Genomic DNA, 13,683 nt, shown 5'->3' with positions numbered 1-13,683 from the left:
CTTCCTAATCTGGTGGTACTCATATTAATATATATTTCTGGACCTGATCCCTGAAGATTATGATTATTTATATGTTAGGGCATATCTTAGGAGGAATACTTAGAAATATATATTTTGGTGTGTAACCAGTTGGAGAGTTATTGAACCAAAAATGCATTACTCAGAATGTAGCATTTATGCCACAGGTGGTATGCAAGATGATGTAAGTTGGAAGATGGCCATATCCTTAAATAGCATTAATATCATTAATCACTTAATCAGTCCTGATTAGTCAAGAAAGAATTCTCAGTTTAGTAATGAAACCTCTCTATCCCTTGCTTATCAACCAAAACCAAAAAGGCGATAGTATCTAGCTAACATTTAATCTCATTTTGTTCGCACTGTGTTTATGTTGTAGTTACCTTCTCTTTGTAGCAGGCAGTCCTAGGTGTTCAATAGTGATATAAAGTCCCCTTTCAAAATAAATTTATCTAAGTTTTTTGAAGAGCCCACTGTGAAAAAGCTATGAGAATGACCTAAGTTTATGATCCTTTCCAGGTTGAATACAAAAATACAGTTAATTGTACCATTCATGTTTGCCTAGAACTGGGTTTGACTTTGTTCTTCCTAAATATTTCCTACTAACTAAATACATGAAGAAACGACCATTTGGAATAGAAAATTATCTGTTGTTTTTCATAAAGGAACTTCTTTTATGTTTCCTGTGGAAGTCCATGCTCAGATAATCTATCTCTGTGTTGTCCTGTAGAGCAGTTTAAACTAGGGAAAGAAAGGTCATGGAGTCACTGAGTCCCATCTATGGCTGAGCTTGACAAACAAGAAACGCAGAGCAAACTCCATTTCTTCAACTTTGAAACTGATTCCTTCTCTGTTAATCCCTGAGGTCAGGTTGCCTGAATGTCCTGGATTTTTGTTGTGTTTTTTTTCCTGAGGAATTCTTCCCGATCAGCAAGACGTGATCGTGTTTATCCCTCTGCAAATCTACTCGGTATGACCAAAGGAGTGTTATTATTTTTAAGATTTGAAACCTTTCATTCTCAGAGAGGGTGGGAGGTTGCAAGGGAGGGACAGTGGCCAAAGCCCATGTGCCTCAAACCTCACCCGGGATGGCCTGGATAAGTGCCAGTGAGACTAAAGCACTAGTCAGACCAGGGTGTTTTCACAGCTGGGCAGTGTTTTTGGACAGCATGGGTGGGGAGGAGGCCACAACAGTGTCAGCCTCTGTCCAGTAGCATCTTGCAATTGAGAGAAGCCTTAGGCAGGCAGATGGCTTTAATCTAAGGAACTAAGCATCTAAAGAATAGGATTTATCCTGTAGAGAAAGGCCATAAGAAGCAATGTTCTTGTAAAAGGAGGCCACTGAATGCTGGTTTTTGTTTAACCTGAGGACTGAGCTGCTTTTTAGCCTGGAGACTTTCCTACCTTGATCCTCACTGGGCATTTGCACAATCCAGTTCCAGAAGGTGTTTCTAGGACCTCCATGAAGTGTAAGGAGATCTGGAAGAAAACATTAAGCTGCCTTTTGCAAAAACTTCCCCCACCAAAACTTGTGAGTGTAGAACTAACTTACCTGTGTGAACATCAGAGGGGCAGTGGACTACTTCAGGGGGGCTGAAATGCCCCAAACTGACACATACAATTTTAGATGTATGTGCACTTTTTTCTGGTAGAGGACCGATAACTTGCATCAAATTCTCAAGGAATTTATCATCTTAAAATGTGATAAACCACTGCCTTTCAAATGCCTATAAGAATGCATTATCATTTAAATGTTATTAAGCAAGCAAAGCTGACTAATTGAGGCTAGCACTGGCAAGTCTTGGTCCTTCCTATAAAAAAAAAAATCTAAGATTCTTGTAGAATTGCTCACTGTAGGTGCTCTGTTTCGAGAGGTAAGTTCAGATCAAACAACATGAAAAGAAATAGACTAGCCCAAGTTCAAGGGATCCTAAGGAATAGTTAGATGAGACCCAGCAAGAGAGTGTGGTCAGAGGAGCCAGCAGAACCAGGCACACTAGGAGACAAGAAATGGCAGGGGCACTATGTGAAGACTTGGGCACCACATTTCAGAGGGAAATGGGTAAATTGGAGCCGCCTTAGAGAAGAGCAACTTGGAGAGGGAGGGGTCCAGAAGTCATGTCACATGGAAAACTGGGGTAGTTGGAACAGGAAACATTTGGAGCAAGGTGACAGGGATATCTTCAAGTATTTTTAAATTGTTGCATGACTTGAATTTAGAATATTACGGCTTTAGATATAGAAGGGATCAAAGAACATTTGTACAAGGCATTAATGTTATAGGAGAGAAAACTGAAAGCCAGAGAGAACCGACTGGCTAAGGCAAAGGTGGGACTAGAATCCAGATTCTGATTCCCTTCCCAGTGCTGTTTGCCACCATTTCCAGCTGCCTCCCCGAGTGCCTTATGTGCAGGGAAGAGCTAGGACCAATGAATGACCATTTTAAGAAGATCGAGCGATCTCATTGTTCAGTGAGATCACTTGGACTCGGGAAGGGGAACATCACACACCGGGGCTTATCACGGGGAGGGGGGAGGGGGGAGGGATTGCACTGGGAGTTATACCTGATGTAAATGACGAGTTGATGGGTGCTGACGAGTTGATGGGTGCAGCATGCCAACATGGCACAAGTATACATATGTAACAAACCTGTACGTTATCCACATGTACCCTAGAACCTAAAGTATCATGAAAAAAAAAAAAAAAAAAAAGAAGGTCGAGCTTAGCTTGATAAAGAGTATTCCTTTGTAGAATAGGAAGCTAAGTGAGACAGTGATCTCACCATCATAAAGAGTATTTCTGAGGGAATGTGTATTCATGTTCTATAGTCCCTATACAAATTTACCACAAACTCAGTACTTACAACAGTAGTTTAAAATGGTCAGTGTGGCCATGCTCCTTCTGGAGGCCCTAGAGTAGAATCCAGTTCCTTGCCTTTTCAGCTTCCAGAAGCGGCCTGCATTCCTTAGTTCATGGCCCCTTCCTCCAAAGCCAGCAGCATAGCAATCGCTCACCCTGCTTCTGTCATCACATCTTTCTTTTTTTTTTTTTTTTTGAGACGGAGTCTCGCTCTGTTGTCCAGGCTGGAGTGCAGTGGGGTGATCTCCGCTTACTGTAAGCTCCACCTCTTGGGTTCACACCATTCTCCTGCCACAGCCTCCCGAGTACCTGGGACTACAGGTGCCTGTCACCACGTCCAGCTAATTTTTTGTATTTTTAGTATAGACGGGGTTTCACCGTGTAGGCCAGGATGGTCTCGATCTTCTGACCTCATGATCCGCCCGCCTTGGCCTCCCAAAGTGCTGGGATTACAGGCCATCACATCTCTTTGTCTTATTCTGACCTTTCATAAAGACCCCTGTGATTACACTGGGCCCACCTGGATAAGCCAGGATAATCTCCCATCTGAAGATCCTTAACTTGACCACGTCTGCAAAGTCCCCTTTACCATGTAAGATAACATACTCGTAGATTCTGAAGATTAGGATGTGGACATTTTTGGGGGGCTATAACTCAACCTACCACAGAATGTATGGAAAGGTTTACTGATGCTGGTGCAGGTCTTAGAGCAGATCTGGATTCAATTCTTGGCTTCAGCACCTACTAGTTGCAGGACCATTACCCCTTTGAGCCTTTGTTCCCTCATGCATAAAAAAGAAATAAAATCTCAACATTACCATGAGGATTTGTGGTAATATTCATGAAATGCATAACATATAACATTCTCTCAATGAATGGTAGCCATATTTATTTGAAAAACTGCCAGATGCTTCTCACCATACAAGAATTTAATAGAAGAAACTCCATTATTACATGGGACATTTGATAAAGTGACCTGCAGATCTCCTCTGAGATGGCTAAAATCTAAAGGAATAAAAATTTCGTTTCCTCTATAAACTATTCTCAGGGCCTCTTGTCCACTTCCCAGATGCAGTTACAAGGGAATCACTTTTCTGGATAGCCAATGGCTATCAGACTGTGCTTTCTGCCCCCTACAGTCCTGCCATCTGATTTTGCTGTGCAGCTCTGGTTGAATTTAAACAGGATTAGGAGTCTGTCCTGGTGTGTAATGATTGGCTAGACCAGGTGGCTGAGGCCAGGGCAGACTCCCTCCTTCACATCTGTCAACATACCTGGCTGCAAGCAAGTTGCTGCCTGTGACCACTGTCTGCAGAGGCCAGAGAGAGCAGGAAAGGAAGTGGAAAGGAACACCTCACCTTCATGCTTGGGGAAAAGGAGAAACCTGTGTTAATGTGTCTTCCCAATGTTCCACTCTCTTCAGCAATGGTTGGAAGAGCCGTGGGTCATCTCTGCTGAGTCAGGAAAGAAGCTGAGGGAAGAGTCAGGATTGAAAAGCAGCAGACAAGGTAGGTGATCTCTTGGGTCATTGGCCCTTCTCTCATGATCACAAAATGAGCACCGTACACAGCCTTGTCACCAGAGTGTCTCTGAGGATGGTCTGCTGAAGGAGATATGGTAGACCTGGGTATGTGTCTGAATTCAGTCATTTTTCCATCAGCCTATTCTGGAAAGCAGGCTGTATTTTCCTTCTGTCTTCTATCTCTTCTGAAAATTGTTGTTGCCCCTGTACGTATTTCAGAAACTTGGAAGGTTTTAAAAAAATTTTTCATTATAACAAATTATATGTGTGATTTGTTAAAATGATTTCATTGGTGGTAGCTCCACAAGCATGGTTTTGTTCCAGAATTTTCCTTGCATAATTTTTTTCAATTTTCAAGACATACCAGAGAGGACAGTGTAAGTATATTGTAGTACATGGTATAGAATAATATATTCTGAGAAATATACGGTCCACTCACAGGGCTGTCAATCTCATATGACAGACTCTTTCAGGAAGTCATGTGTATTTTTCTGCTTTGGAACCTAGAGAGTTAAAAGTTCTGAAATTACTGGAGCAGAATCAAGCCTATTTACCTAAGCTTATCACATCGGCAGCCAGGTCAATCATTTACTGGGACTAGGCTGCTTCTTACCCTGAGTGGAGGACCACCAAAGCCTTTGCTGGCCTGAGTCCCTCTGTAGAAAAGACATGGGAAACATAGAAGAAATGCTTCTCTGAAGCTATAGTCCAGATTCTCTTCTCACCAGAAGTAAGTTTTTCTCCTTCCTAGAATAGTAAATATCCCAAGGCCTTCCCTTCCCAGCTCAATGATAAACAAGCATGAGCAAAACTAATACGCAAACCTGATACCAATGCCACTTTAGGTACAGAGCTTGTGGCTGTGGAGGGAGCTTCCCTCATCACTGGAGGTCTATGGGGAAGAAGGAGATGATAACTATGAAACAAGTTATTGAGTGATTCTTGAGGAAGAATAAAGTTATAAAGTAATCACCAAAGAAAACATAGAAATTTTCCCCTTCAAGTCTATACATTCTAGAAATATGTTATTTTTATCAAGTATGATTCACTCTTCCTTAAGTCTGAATATAACTCCTCTAATTGCAGAAATGTTGTTATATTGTCACCACATACAACTTTCAGGCCTGTGCAGTGGTTCCTGGCTCCTATAGTCATTAGTTAGAAGCCTGGTAATGCTGAGGCCCTATTTTTCTGAACTCCCTTTAGGGAAGCAGTTGGGTCACCTAGGACAAGGTAATGTTTGACATTATTTTTGTCAATCAGTTGTGGAACCGAAGTGACTCACCTCAGGTAAGGTTTGTGGCTGAATATTTAGTGTCTGAGGCAGTTAACTAGATGCAAGAGTGGAGGCCATTGTAGACACAAACCCATGTGTGATTTTGGGTAAGTCTGTGCTACCTCCCAAGAATGTTGTGGAGAATTATGGAAAACTGATACATTTCTGTGAAGATATTAAGCACTGCAAAATGTTAAGTGTGAATCTGGCTGGCATCCAGAGGATGTTTATAGATAATACAAGTGATGGAGGTGGTTTTGACGAGGGAAAAGGATCTTGGGGTGATCAAATGATTGGCTAGGTTGGGCATGGTGACCCATGCCTGTAATCCCAGCACTTTGGAAGGTGAGGCAGAGGATTGCTTGAAGCCAGGAGTTCAAGATCAGCCTGAGCAATAAAGTGAGACTCTGTCTCTACAAAAAAAAAATTTTTTTTTTTAATTATGCATTGGCCATATTTCCCCACATTACCGAAGGCTGCCTTAGGGACAGACACACAGGTCTGATCTGTCCTTTTTTTGTAGCTTCTGCCTCAGGGCCTAAAACACAGTGGAAGCCCCTAAGGGTATATCCAGCTTTTTCTTTCCATTTCCTGAATATTGGATAGTAAGTAGAGGAAGACTACTCTTCAGATTAACTAGATTAGGATAGGCATTGTCATTGTTTTTAAATGTTAGGTAGTTAGAATATGGAAGTTAATTAATTTGTCCAAAATCATGCAATTAGTCTGAGCCTGGATTCTACTCAGTTCTACCTTGTTCCCAACCCAGTGCTTTTCCCATAAGGTCATGGAGATGACCATATGGATAAGCGTAAATTGAAGGGTCACTGAGGTAAGCAAGGCTGACCAATACAGTCAGAAGTTCTCCACTGGCTCTTGGATGTGCCATGCCTGAGCCACTGTAACCGAAAGGCCAGTACTGGACTTCCGAAAAGGATAGAACAGGCAAGAGCAAAAGGAAGTGTTTTTAGTTGTGGCAGTCACTGGAGTCTTCTCTGTTCTGTATATTTTCTAAATAACCCAGCTAATCCTCAGGCTAGGTCTTTGCCCCTTTTTATACTGTAGACTCAAATCCATGAGCCCCAACTAAAGTACAACATCTGAACTATTTCCAGAGAAGAAATGACCCTATCTCAGTCTTTCCCAAGGACCTCAAGAATTTACTTACTATCTCATCTCAGCAAATATCCACTCATCTAAATCTAAGAGACTTGGGCACAAAGAGGCTTAAAGCCAGAGAAACAATCAATAGTCCCTCCTATCAAGGCTCTCACCATCTGCAATCCAAAGATACCCATGTCGGCTTGGAGTCTAAATGGCTTGTTGGTGTCATTTGAGCAGTGAATGAGTAATGTACAGTAGAAGCCTTAATCCACCCCCCACCCCTATTTTCACTTTTGTTCAGATATGTCCTAAAGATTCCATTGGCTGTCTGTCATAAATTCCAAAGCAGCCACAATTCCTGAGCATTTACAAGATCAAGATAAAGAAATGCCATCATGAAATGAGGTCGACTAAATGTCTTTGAACAAAGGGTTTCTAATGACTTGCCTCACACGTATCTCAAGTGTGTGATAGCAAAGGCATTACAAATAGGGATTGCATCACCATGTCTACTAGTACCCTTTACTAATCAACTGACCTCGCATGAACTGTATTTACATGCCATCATTTTCATTAACTAAAACACTAGGAGAAAGAAAGTTGAAGCTAAAACACAAAGACTCATCACAACATTTCACCTGTATCAACTACTTACTATGAACTGCTGCCTTCTTATCTACACTTTTTTTCATTTAATTTTCATAACAAACCTATGCAACTTGCCCAAGTCACAGAGCTAGTAAGATGAGGTAAAATTTGAGTTGAGGTCTGACTCCAAATCCCATGTTCTTCAGCATTCTGTTCTGGGAAACATACTCACCCAACAGTGTCTACACTGTTCACGTTCTACATGTAAAAGAGTAAAAAAAGTTCTTTTTAAATTATTTGATCGGATCCTTAGAGTACATATTTATTCCCCCTTTCCACCCACACCAGATGTTCTTGATGTACTTGAGTATAAGCATAAAACTCAATATGACAGTGGTTTTCCTTTCTCTAGAAAAGGAACCACAAAACATACATGCACATATACACACACACAACAGCAATTGCCCAAGAGTCAGTGCTTTGATTCCTTTCTGAAGCTGAGAGAGAAAATTGTTCTTATCTCCTAGTTTATAAACATTGTTTTGTTTGTTTGATTGATTGACTTTAATGCAATGTACAAGACAAATTTGTCATTTATTATACCCAACTTTTTAAAAATTTTATTTCTGCAGTGAAATTTCAGTCTTTGAAATCAGCTACATTTTTCAAAACTGTCCAGTATGTCAATAGTTGTATTTAATCTTCACCTCAGCCCTGTAAGATGAGTACTGTTTTCAGATGATATCCTTTCAGATAAGGAACCTGAGACTTATACAGGTGAATGCCCTTCTCAGTCTCACTCAGCTAAGTCCCTTAGGTCTTGGGACTCCAAATTTTTTTTTCTTTTTTAAATTAAATATTCATGCAGTTCCCTGGATTCCTAAGTCCTACAAATGGTAGGAATGGGGCCTACAAGCTTTTTATTTAAATTTTCAGAAATTAAAAATGCCAAGTGAATACACAGCCTATTCTCAGGCAGAGACCATTCAAATATTGATTGCTTTGCTTTGGGCTAGAATTCTAACAGGTGAGTGTGGTAATACTGTTATTCTAATTAGATTTTCATAGAGTAATGAAAATAAAGACAATAATTGTTACTTAATAAAATCCGCCTTAAAGTCAAAAAATCTTTCAAGCCCATGTGCCCATGAGTAAAATAAGGTATCAAAGGGGTTCTTGCTAGAAGGATAAGCCACCGCTGTCTTCTAATTAGTTGTGTGCCTAGAGAACAGTATACATGAGTAGGGGCTAGAGACCGCATGGTGTCTTGAGATGCATAAGCCCTCTCTAACCCTGTAGTTAGATGGTTGTCTCATGAGTCAAACAGTTGCCAAGTGGTATGGAACCTAAGAAAGTCCTTCTACAAATTGAGAATCCATTATTGTAGTTTCAACCCTACAGAAACCGGCTAGAGTTACAGGAGGAAACCTCATGCCCTAGGAATTCCATTTCAGTCCTAAGATGTTCTGAAGGGTCAGGGAGCCCTGCATCAGTTATGCATCTGGAGATCAAGTGTTTTCTTATCCCTAATGCTTCACTGGGAATTGCCCCTGGCTGGCTGCCTGAGTCTCCATCCCATGCGACAGTCGTGTTGTCCACATCCTTGCTTTGGTGTTAACGTGCATCCTCATCATACTTTTTGGTACCCATTTCTGTGACCTCTGAGGTTCTAAGGATCTTGGTGCAGGAGAACCCATAGTTTTGGGCAATGATCAAGCAGAGTGAATGAAACTTCTGCCCCTGACCCACCCAAAACTTGTTTCCCTCCTCTCTAAGTTCCAAGGTCAAGTCTCCCATGAGAGCAGTAAAGGAACTGAAGGTCACAAAATGCTGGCAATTCACCATGCCTTGGAGGGTTTCCCAGAAAGTAAAATGAAAATGAGATTGTTTTCACATAAGACCTCTGTATTTGGAGGACAGGATTCAAACAGTTTGAATTTGTGATTTCACTGTGCACTGAGGTAACCCCCACAAAGTCTTTTTTTTTTTTCAAAAGCCAAAATAATATTAAAAACACTTCCTGCAGAGAACCCTAACTAGGCAGAATTCTTTTTTGTCATCACTGGGCTGATGTTTTCAAGGATTCATTTCTCAAGATAAGCCTTATATAGTGCATTTGGCTGGAGCTCATGTGTACTTCTGTGGAATGATGGCTTTCGTCCATGGGGCCTACTTTGTGGTGATCTCATTAGGTTTCACAAGGTAAACAGCTGAAGACTTGTGGTTAGTACGTGAGCAGGCTTCAAGAGAAGAGAAAACCCAGGAGAGGTCGGCCAGGAGATGTTGCAGTAAATTGGCAGGTGGCAGGCTTCTCTCTATGACCCGAGGAAAGCCAATACCCCTACAAATTCCAAGGAGATGTACTTTCCATTTCAAATACATGTATCCCACAAAATTTAGCTCTGCTTCCTAGAAAGGAATACTGATCATAGGAAAAGCTAATGCCTAGACTTCCCAGAATGTGACTGTTCTCTACTCAAATTCATCTCATTTTGCTTTTCTTTGCAAAATGAAAATTCTCCATTTTCCATAAGAATAGTATTGTTATAGAATATAGTTGTGTTGATAAATTATAGTCCAACAAATTAAACTAAAATAGTCCAACAGAGGCATCCTAGGCCTTACAGCACTGTTATCTTTCTCTGTGGCTTTATGCCAATTTTTAGACATCTTGATGGTGGCTCAGTTTCACATCTTTACTCATCTGCATTCTAATTATGGATAACCACAAACATTTATTGATGGGTTATCTACTTAGTTCAGCAACAATCATCTGCTGTTTCCCAGAAGTGTGTTAGACACTGTCTTTGACATAGGATTAAATAATCTTGCCACTTATCGGCGATGAGAAGGTTTTAAATTTATCCAGTAGACCAACCACAGCTTCTTTAGAGTCCTCTATATTTGTGTGTATGTGAGTGTGCATGTATGTGTGTGTCTGCCTGTGTGTGTATATCTGTATGTGTATGTGTACTTTTAATCATTATACAGTACCAAGAAGATAATGGGTTCTCAGTAAATATTTGTTGGTGATACTAAATTAGTAATAAACTAGGAATTTAATCAAGAAATTGATTTATCAAAAGAAAACTGGAATTGCTAGGGGAGACTGAAGAAAAGAATCGGAAGTGTTAACCATTGGTGTAGAGGGAATAGGGCATCGGGGGTCTACTTTCTCTTCTGCCAACCCCCAACTCAATGGTACAGCACATAGGCAGACCTCAGTTCTGTTTGATTCTGCTACTACACACACCAACAGGGCAACTCTGGGCAAATCACTTCAGCTCTCTTGGCCTCAATTTTCTCATTTTCAAAATGGAGGCAGGGGATTGAGAGTATAACATCTCTAATGTCTTCTCTAGTTTTGATATTCTGTGTTCTGTGCAAAACTAGAAAAGTTTACTTCAGAAAGTTCTTTAAGGAAAATACAGAAATAATTTTAATTTCTCTAGGGAGATCATTCCTATCTCTTGGGTAAATAAGGGGAATGAAAAAACTGCTCAAGAGATCCCAGCTATGCCACCTTGAAGATGTTATAAATTGGTGAGGCTGGGCATTGATCTATACTAGAGAAGAAACCCATTTGGCTGGAAGAGTGCAAGAACCACATCTGAGTTCTCGTGTCCAGCATTCAGCTTTGCCATGCCTGTGTGTCACTTATGCAAGCTCCAGCAAGCAGGCAGTCATGACTATCATTCTCTCTTTATAAATAAACGGAAGCCCTTAAAGGTGACGTGACTTGCCCAAGGTTACAGAAACATGGCAGTGAGTCAGATGGAACTGTGTGTGTTTGGAGGAGGAGGAGAAGATGACATTATAAACAAAAGGCAGAGAGTGAGGGACAGATCCACACCTCTTCTGAAGTTATAAAAAAAAGAAAAACACCACAATGGTCACAGGATGCAGAAAAGCTTTGAGTCTGCTCCGGATCCTGAGATCACCCCTGTCTGCCTACCTCTCCCGGAGCCACCCCAGGTGCCCTGCTCAGGGTTACTCTCCCAGGTTGTTGCTAACTGGGTGCCTGTGCTCGTGTCCCTTCTTGTAAGCTTCATGAAAGGCTATTTGTAATGAAAAGAGGTCATATCAAAGAAGGGAGACTGCATCCTCCAGGCCCTGAACCAAAAAGGCAGGTTTTTTAAAAGAGGAAGTCTGGTTTCCCTATTACAATCTGCAGAAATGAATGGTCCTCAAGATGACTAGCAGAATTATGACATTCTATTTCAAGCATTAAAAAAATCTTTTTTTACCTGAGGTTATTTTACTTCTTTTTGCTCTCCTTCTCCACATGAAAAGGAAAGAATAACGCTTGCTCACTATGATACTGTATGAGAGAAAGCAGCCCAGGCAGTACAACTCAAAGGAACCTACTAATTGCACCAAACAGCAAGGCATAGCTAGACATTTCAGTAAATAAAGTGTGATATCATCATGGCCCACAATGGTTTATCTTATCACCCAGACCCATGCCTAGGGAGTGCTAAGACCCTGAAGAACCACAGTCACAAGTGATGGCAAAGAACCTCAGGTCCAAGAAGAAAAATGCTGAAAGAAATTGGGCATCAATGGTCTTATGTCTCAGCAGCATTTAGAGGCTGCATCACTTTGCTGCCTGTTATTGTCCTTGCTAAATATGAGAGAGAGAGAGAGAGAGAGAGAGAGAGAGAGAGAGAGAGAGAACTAATTATCATCACCAGGGGATATCTGGTAATTTTCAAGGTACATGAAGGGGGCAGATGATGCCATAAATTCAGTAAGAACCAACTGATTTCTTGGCAGACTCTTCAAGTGACTTTCTGTTATACTCAACAAAAATCTTACTGAACATACCCACTTCTCTGTTTCTACTCTATTCCTAATATCTAACTAACTTCTTCTTAGGTAGTGTCTTGGGAAGAGGGATTGATAACACGTAACAAAATATATAATGCTTAGTTGACTGTCATACCTGTATTAACTACACCCACTCTTTAGAAGCCACAAAACTAACGATCACCAAAAGTCATCCTTGGCTTGCCCCCCACCCCATATACATTCACTTAAGGTAGGATAGGAAGAGGACAGGCTTATGATTCAACCATATAACATTTCTTAACGAAGTCAGAGAATCGGAACAGCCCATGATTCCAACAACCATTGTCAATGTCCAACTTAACTCAGATACAGACCTCAATGCCTCAATTCATGCCCATCAAGGTGAAAAAAAAGAAAAACAGTGGGGAGAGGAGAGTGGGAAAAAAGCTAAAAGCAAAGAAATATCAACAACAATGATGAAAAAAAAAGAATCAGACAAGGTGCTGAAACATGGAGACAATCTCACAAAGTCCTAATGCTAACGACCAAGTACCAGCTGGCACCTTTACAAGTTGTTCTCCAGTCAGTGAGCACCATTGCTTCTTGAATTGAACTGAATTCCTATTATTGGACTGGATTCTCTAGTCCTGCCAGCTTTCTCACAGGAGAAAAAGAGTTTCAGAGCATGATGTAAAATAGAACTCTTTTCTCCTACTTTCGAAAACTAATCTCATATACCTACCCAAAGCCCTCACTCATTGATAGTCAAGAGTCCATGGGTCTCCCATCTGTGCCTGAGCACCTGCCTCCCAGTGAAAAAGGGAAGAGGGGGCTTATCCAGTAGAGGAAGATGCAGAACTGTCTCTGATAGTCCCATGCTTCACTGACCAGTAGGCCAAAAGGGAGGGAGGCAGCATTTTGAACAGAGGAGACTTTCATGCCATAAATCTTCAGGCATTTGTGGGCACCAAGTGTCTTTCTGTGACTGAGATGGAACTAAAATAATTTACAAGTTTGTGTGTGTGTGTGTGTGTGTGTGCATGTCTGTGTGTATGTGTGTTACATGGAAAGAACTTTAATATGAGAAGGGCATTAAATCAATTTTGCAACAAGAAAAATCCTTTGTCTGGACTATTTCTGGGTGTTGGTTACACAAAACCTAAATAGTTGTTTAATTTTTGGAAGTAATTAGCAGAAGCAAATATCTGTTCAAAACACTAGTCTAAAGACTTCTATTGATAGCATACTCTTTTCTCTAAAATTTCTACAACACATTTTTATCATTTTTAGAAAAGACACACTACAAGATCCTTTAACATGTAAAAAATTCTTTTGTGATGTCTAAACGAGTCTCAGGGCTGGTTAATTATACTGAACTTCAAATGTCTTCAAGTAACTCTTGGCATGCTGAATTTTGTATCCCATTACCAATACATCTTATTTTAGATGGTGTTATGAGTAAGATTAACCAATAAAATTCAGGTAAACTCGTCACTGGATACAGTAGCCTGCACATCATTTGGTT

The 13,683-nt window shown here is 40.7% G+C and overlaps 1 protein-coding gene and 1 long non-coding RNA gene across 18 annotated transcripts in view; one reads left to right on the top strand and one right to left on the bottom strand.

The window, feature by feature from the left end:
* The window catches only part of LOC135969412 (uncharacterized), an 89,971-nt gene that overhangs the window by 22,036 nt on the left and 54,252 nt on the right, over positions 1-13,683 (bottom strand). The gene's annotated exons all lie outside the window — the stretch shown is intronic.
* The window catches only part of PHLDB2 (pleckstrin homology like domain family B member 2), a 231,950-nt gene continuing 222,442 nt past the window's right edge, over positions 4,176-13,683 (top strand). For all 17 annotated transcript variants that reach the window (XM_074033475.1, XM_074033496.1, XM_074033487.1 and 14 more), the window contains exon 1: positions 4,176-4,385. In XM_074033475.1, the coding sequence (XP_073889576.1) occupies positions 4,283-4,385 (103 nt within the window). In that variant the 5' untranslated portion in view covers positions 4,176-4,282. The remainder of the gene's footprint in view (positions 4,386-13,683) is intronic.

This window comes from Macaca fascicularis, chromosome 2, assembly GCF_037993035.2.
Source record: "Macaca fascicularis isolate 582-1 chromosome 2, T2T-MFA8v1.1".
Classification (NCBI taxonomy): Eukaryota; Metazoa; Chordata; class Mammalia; order Primates; family Cercopithecidae; genus Macaca; species Macaca fascicularis.
This window is presented reverse-complemented; position numbering and strand designations above follow the sequence as displayed.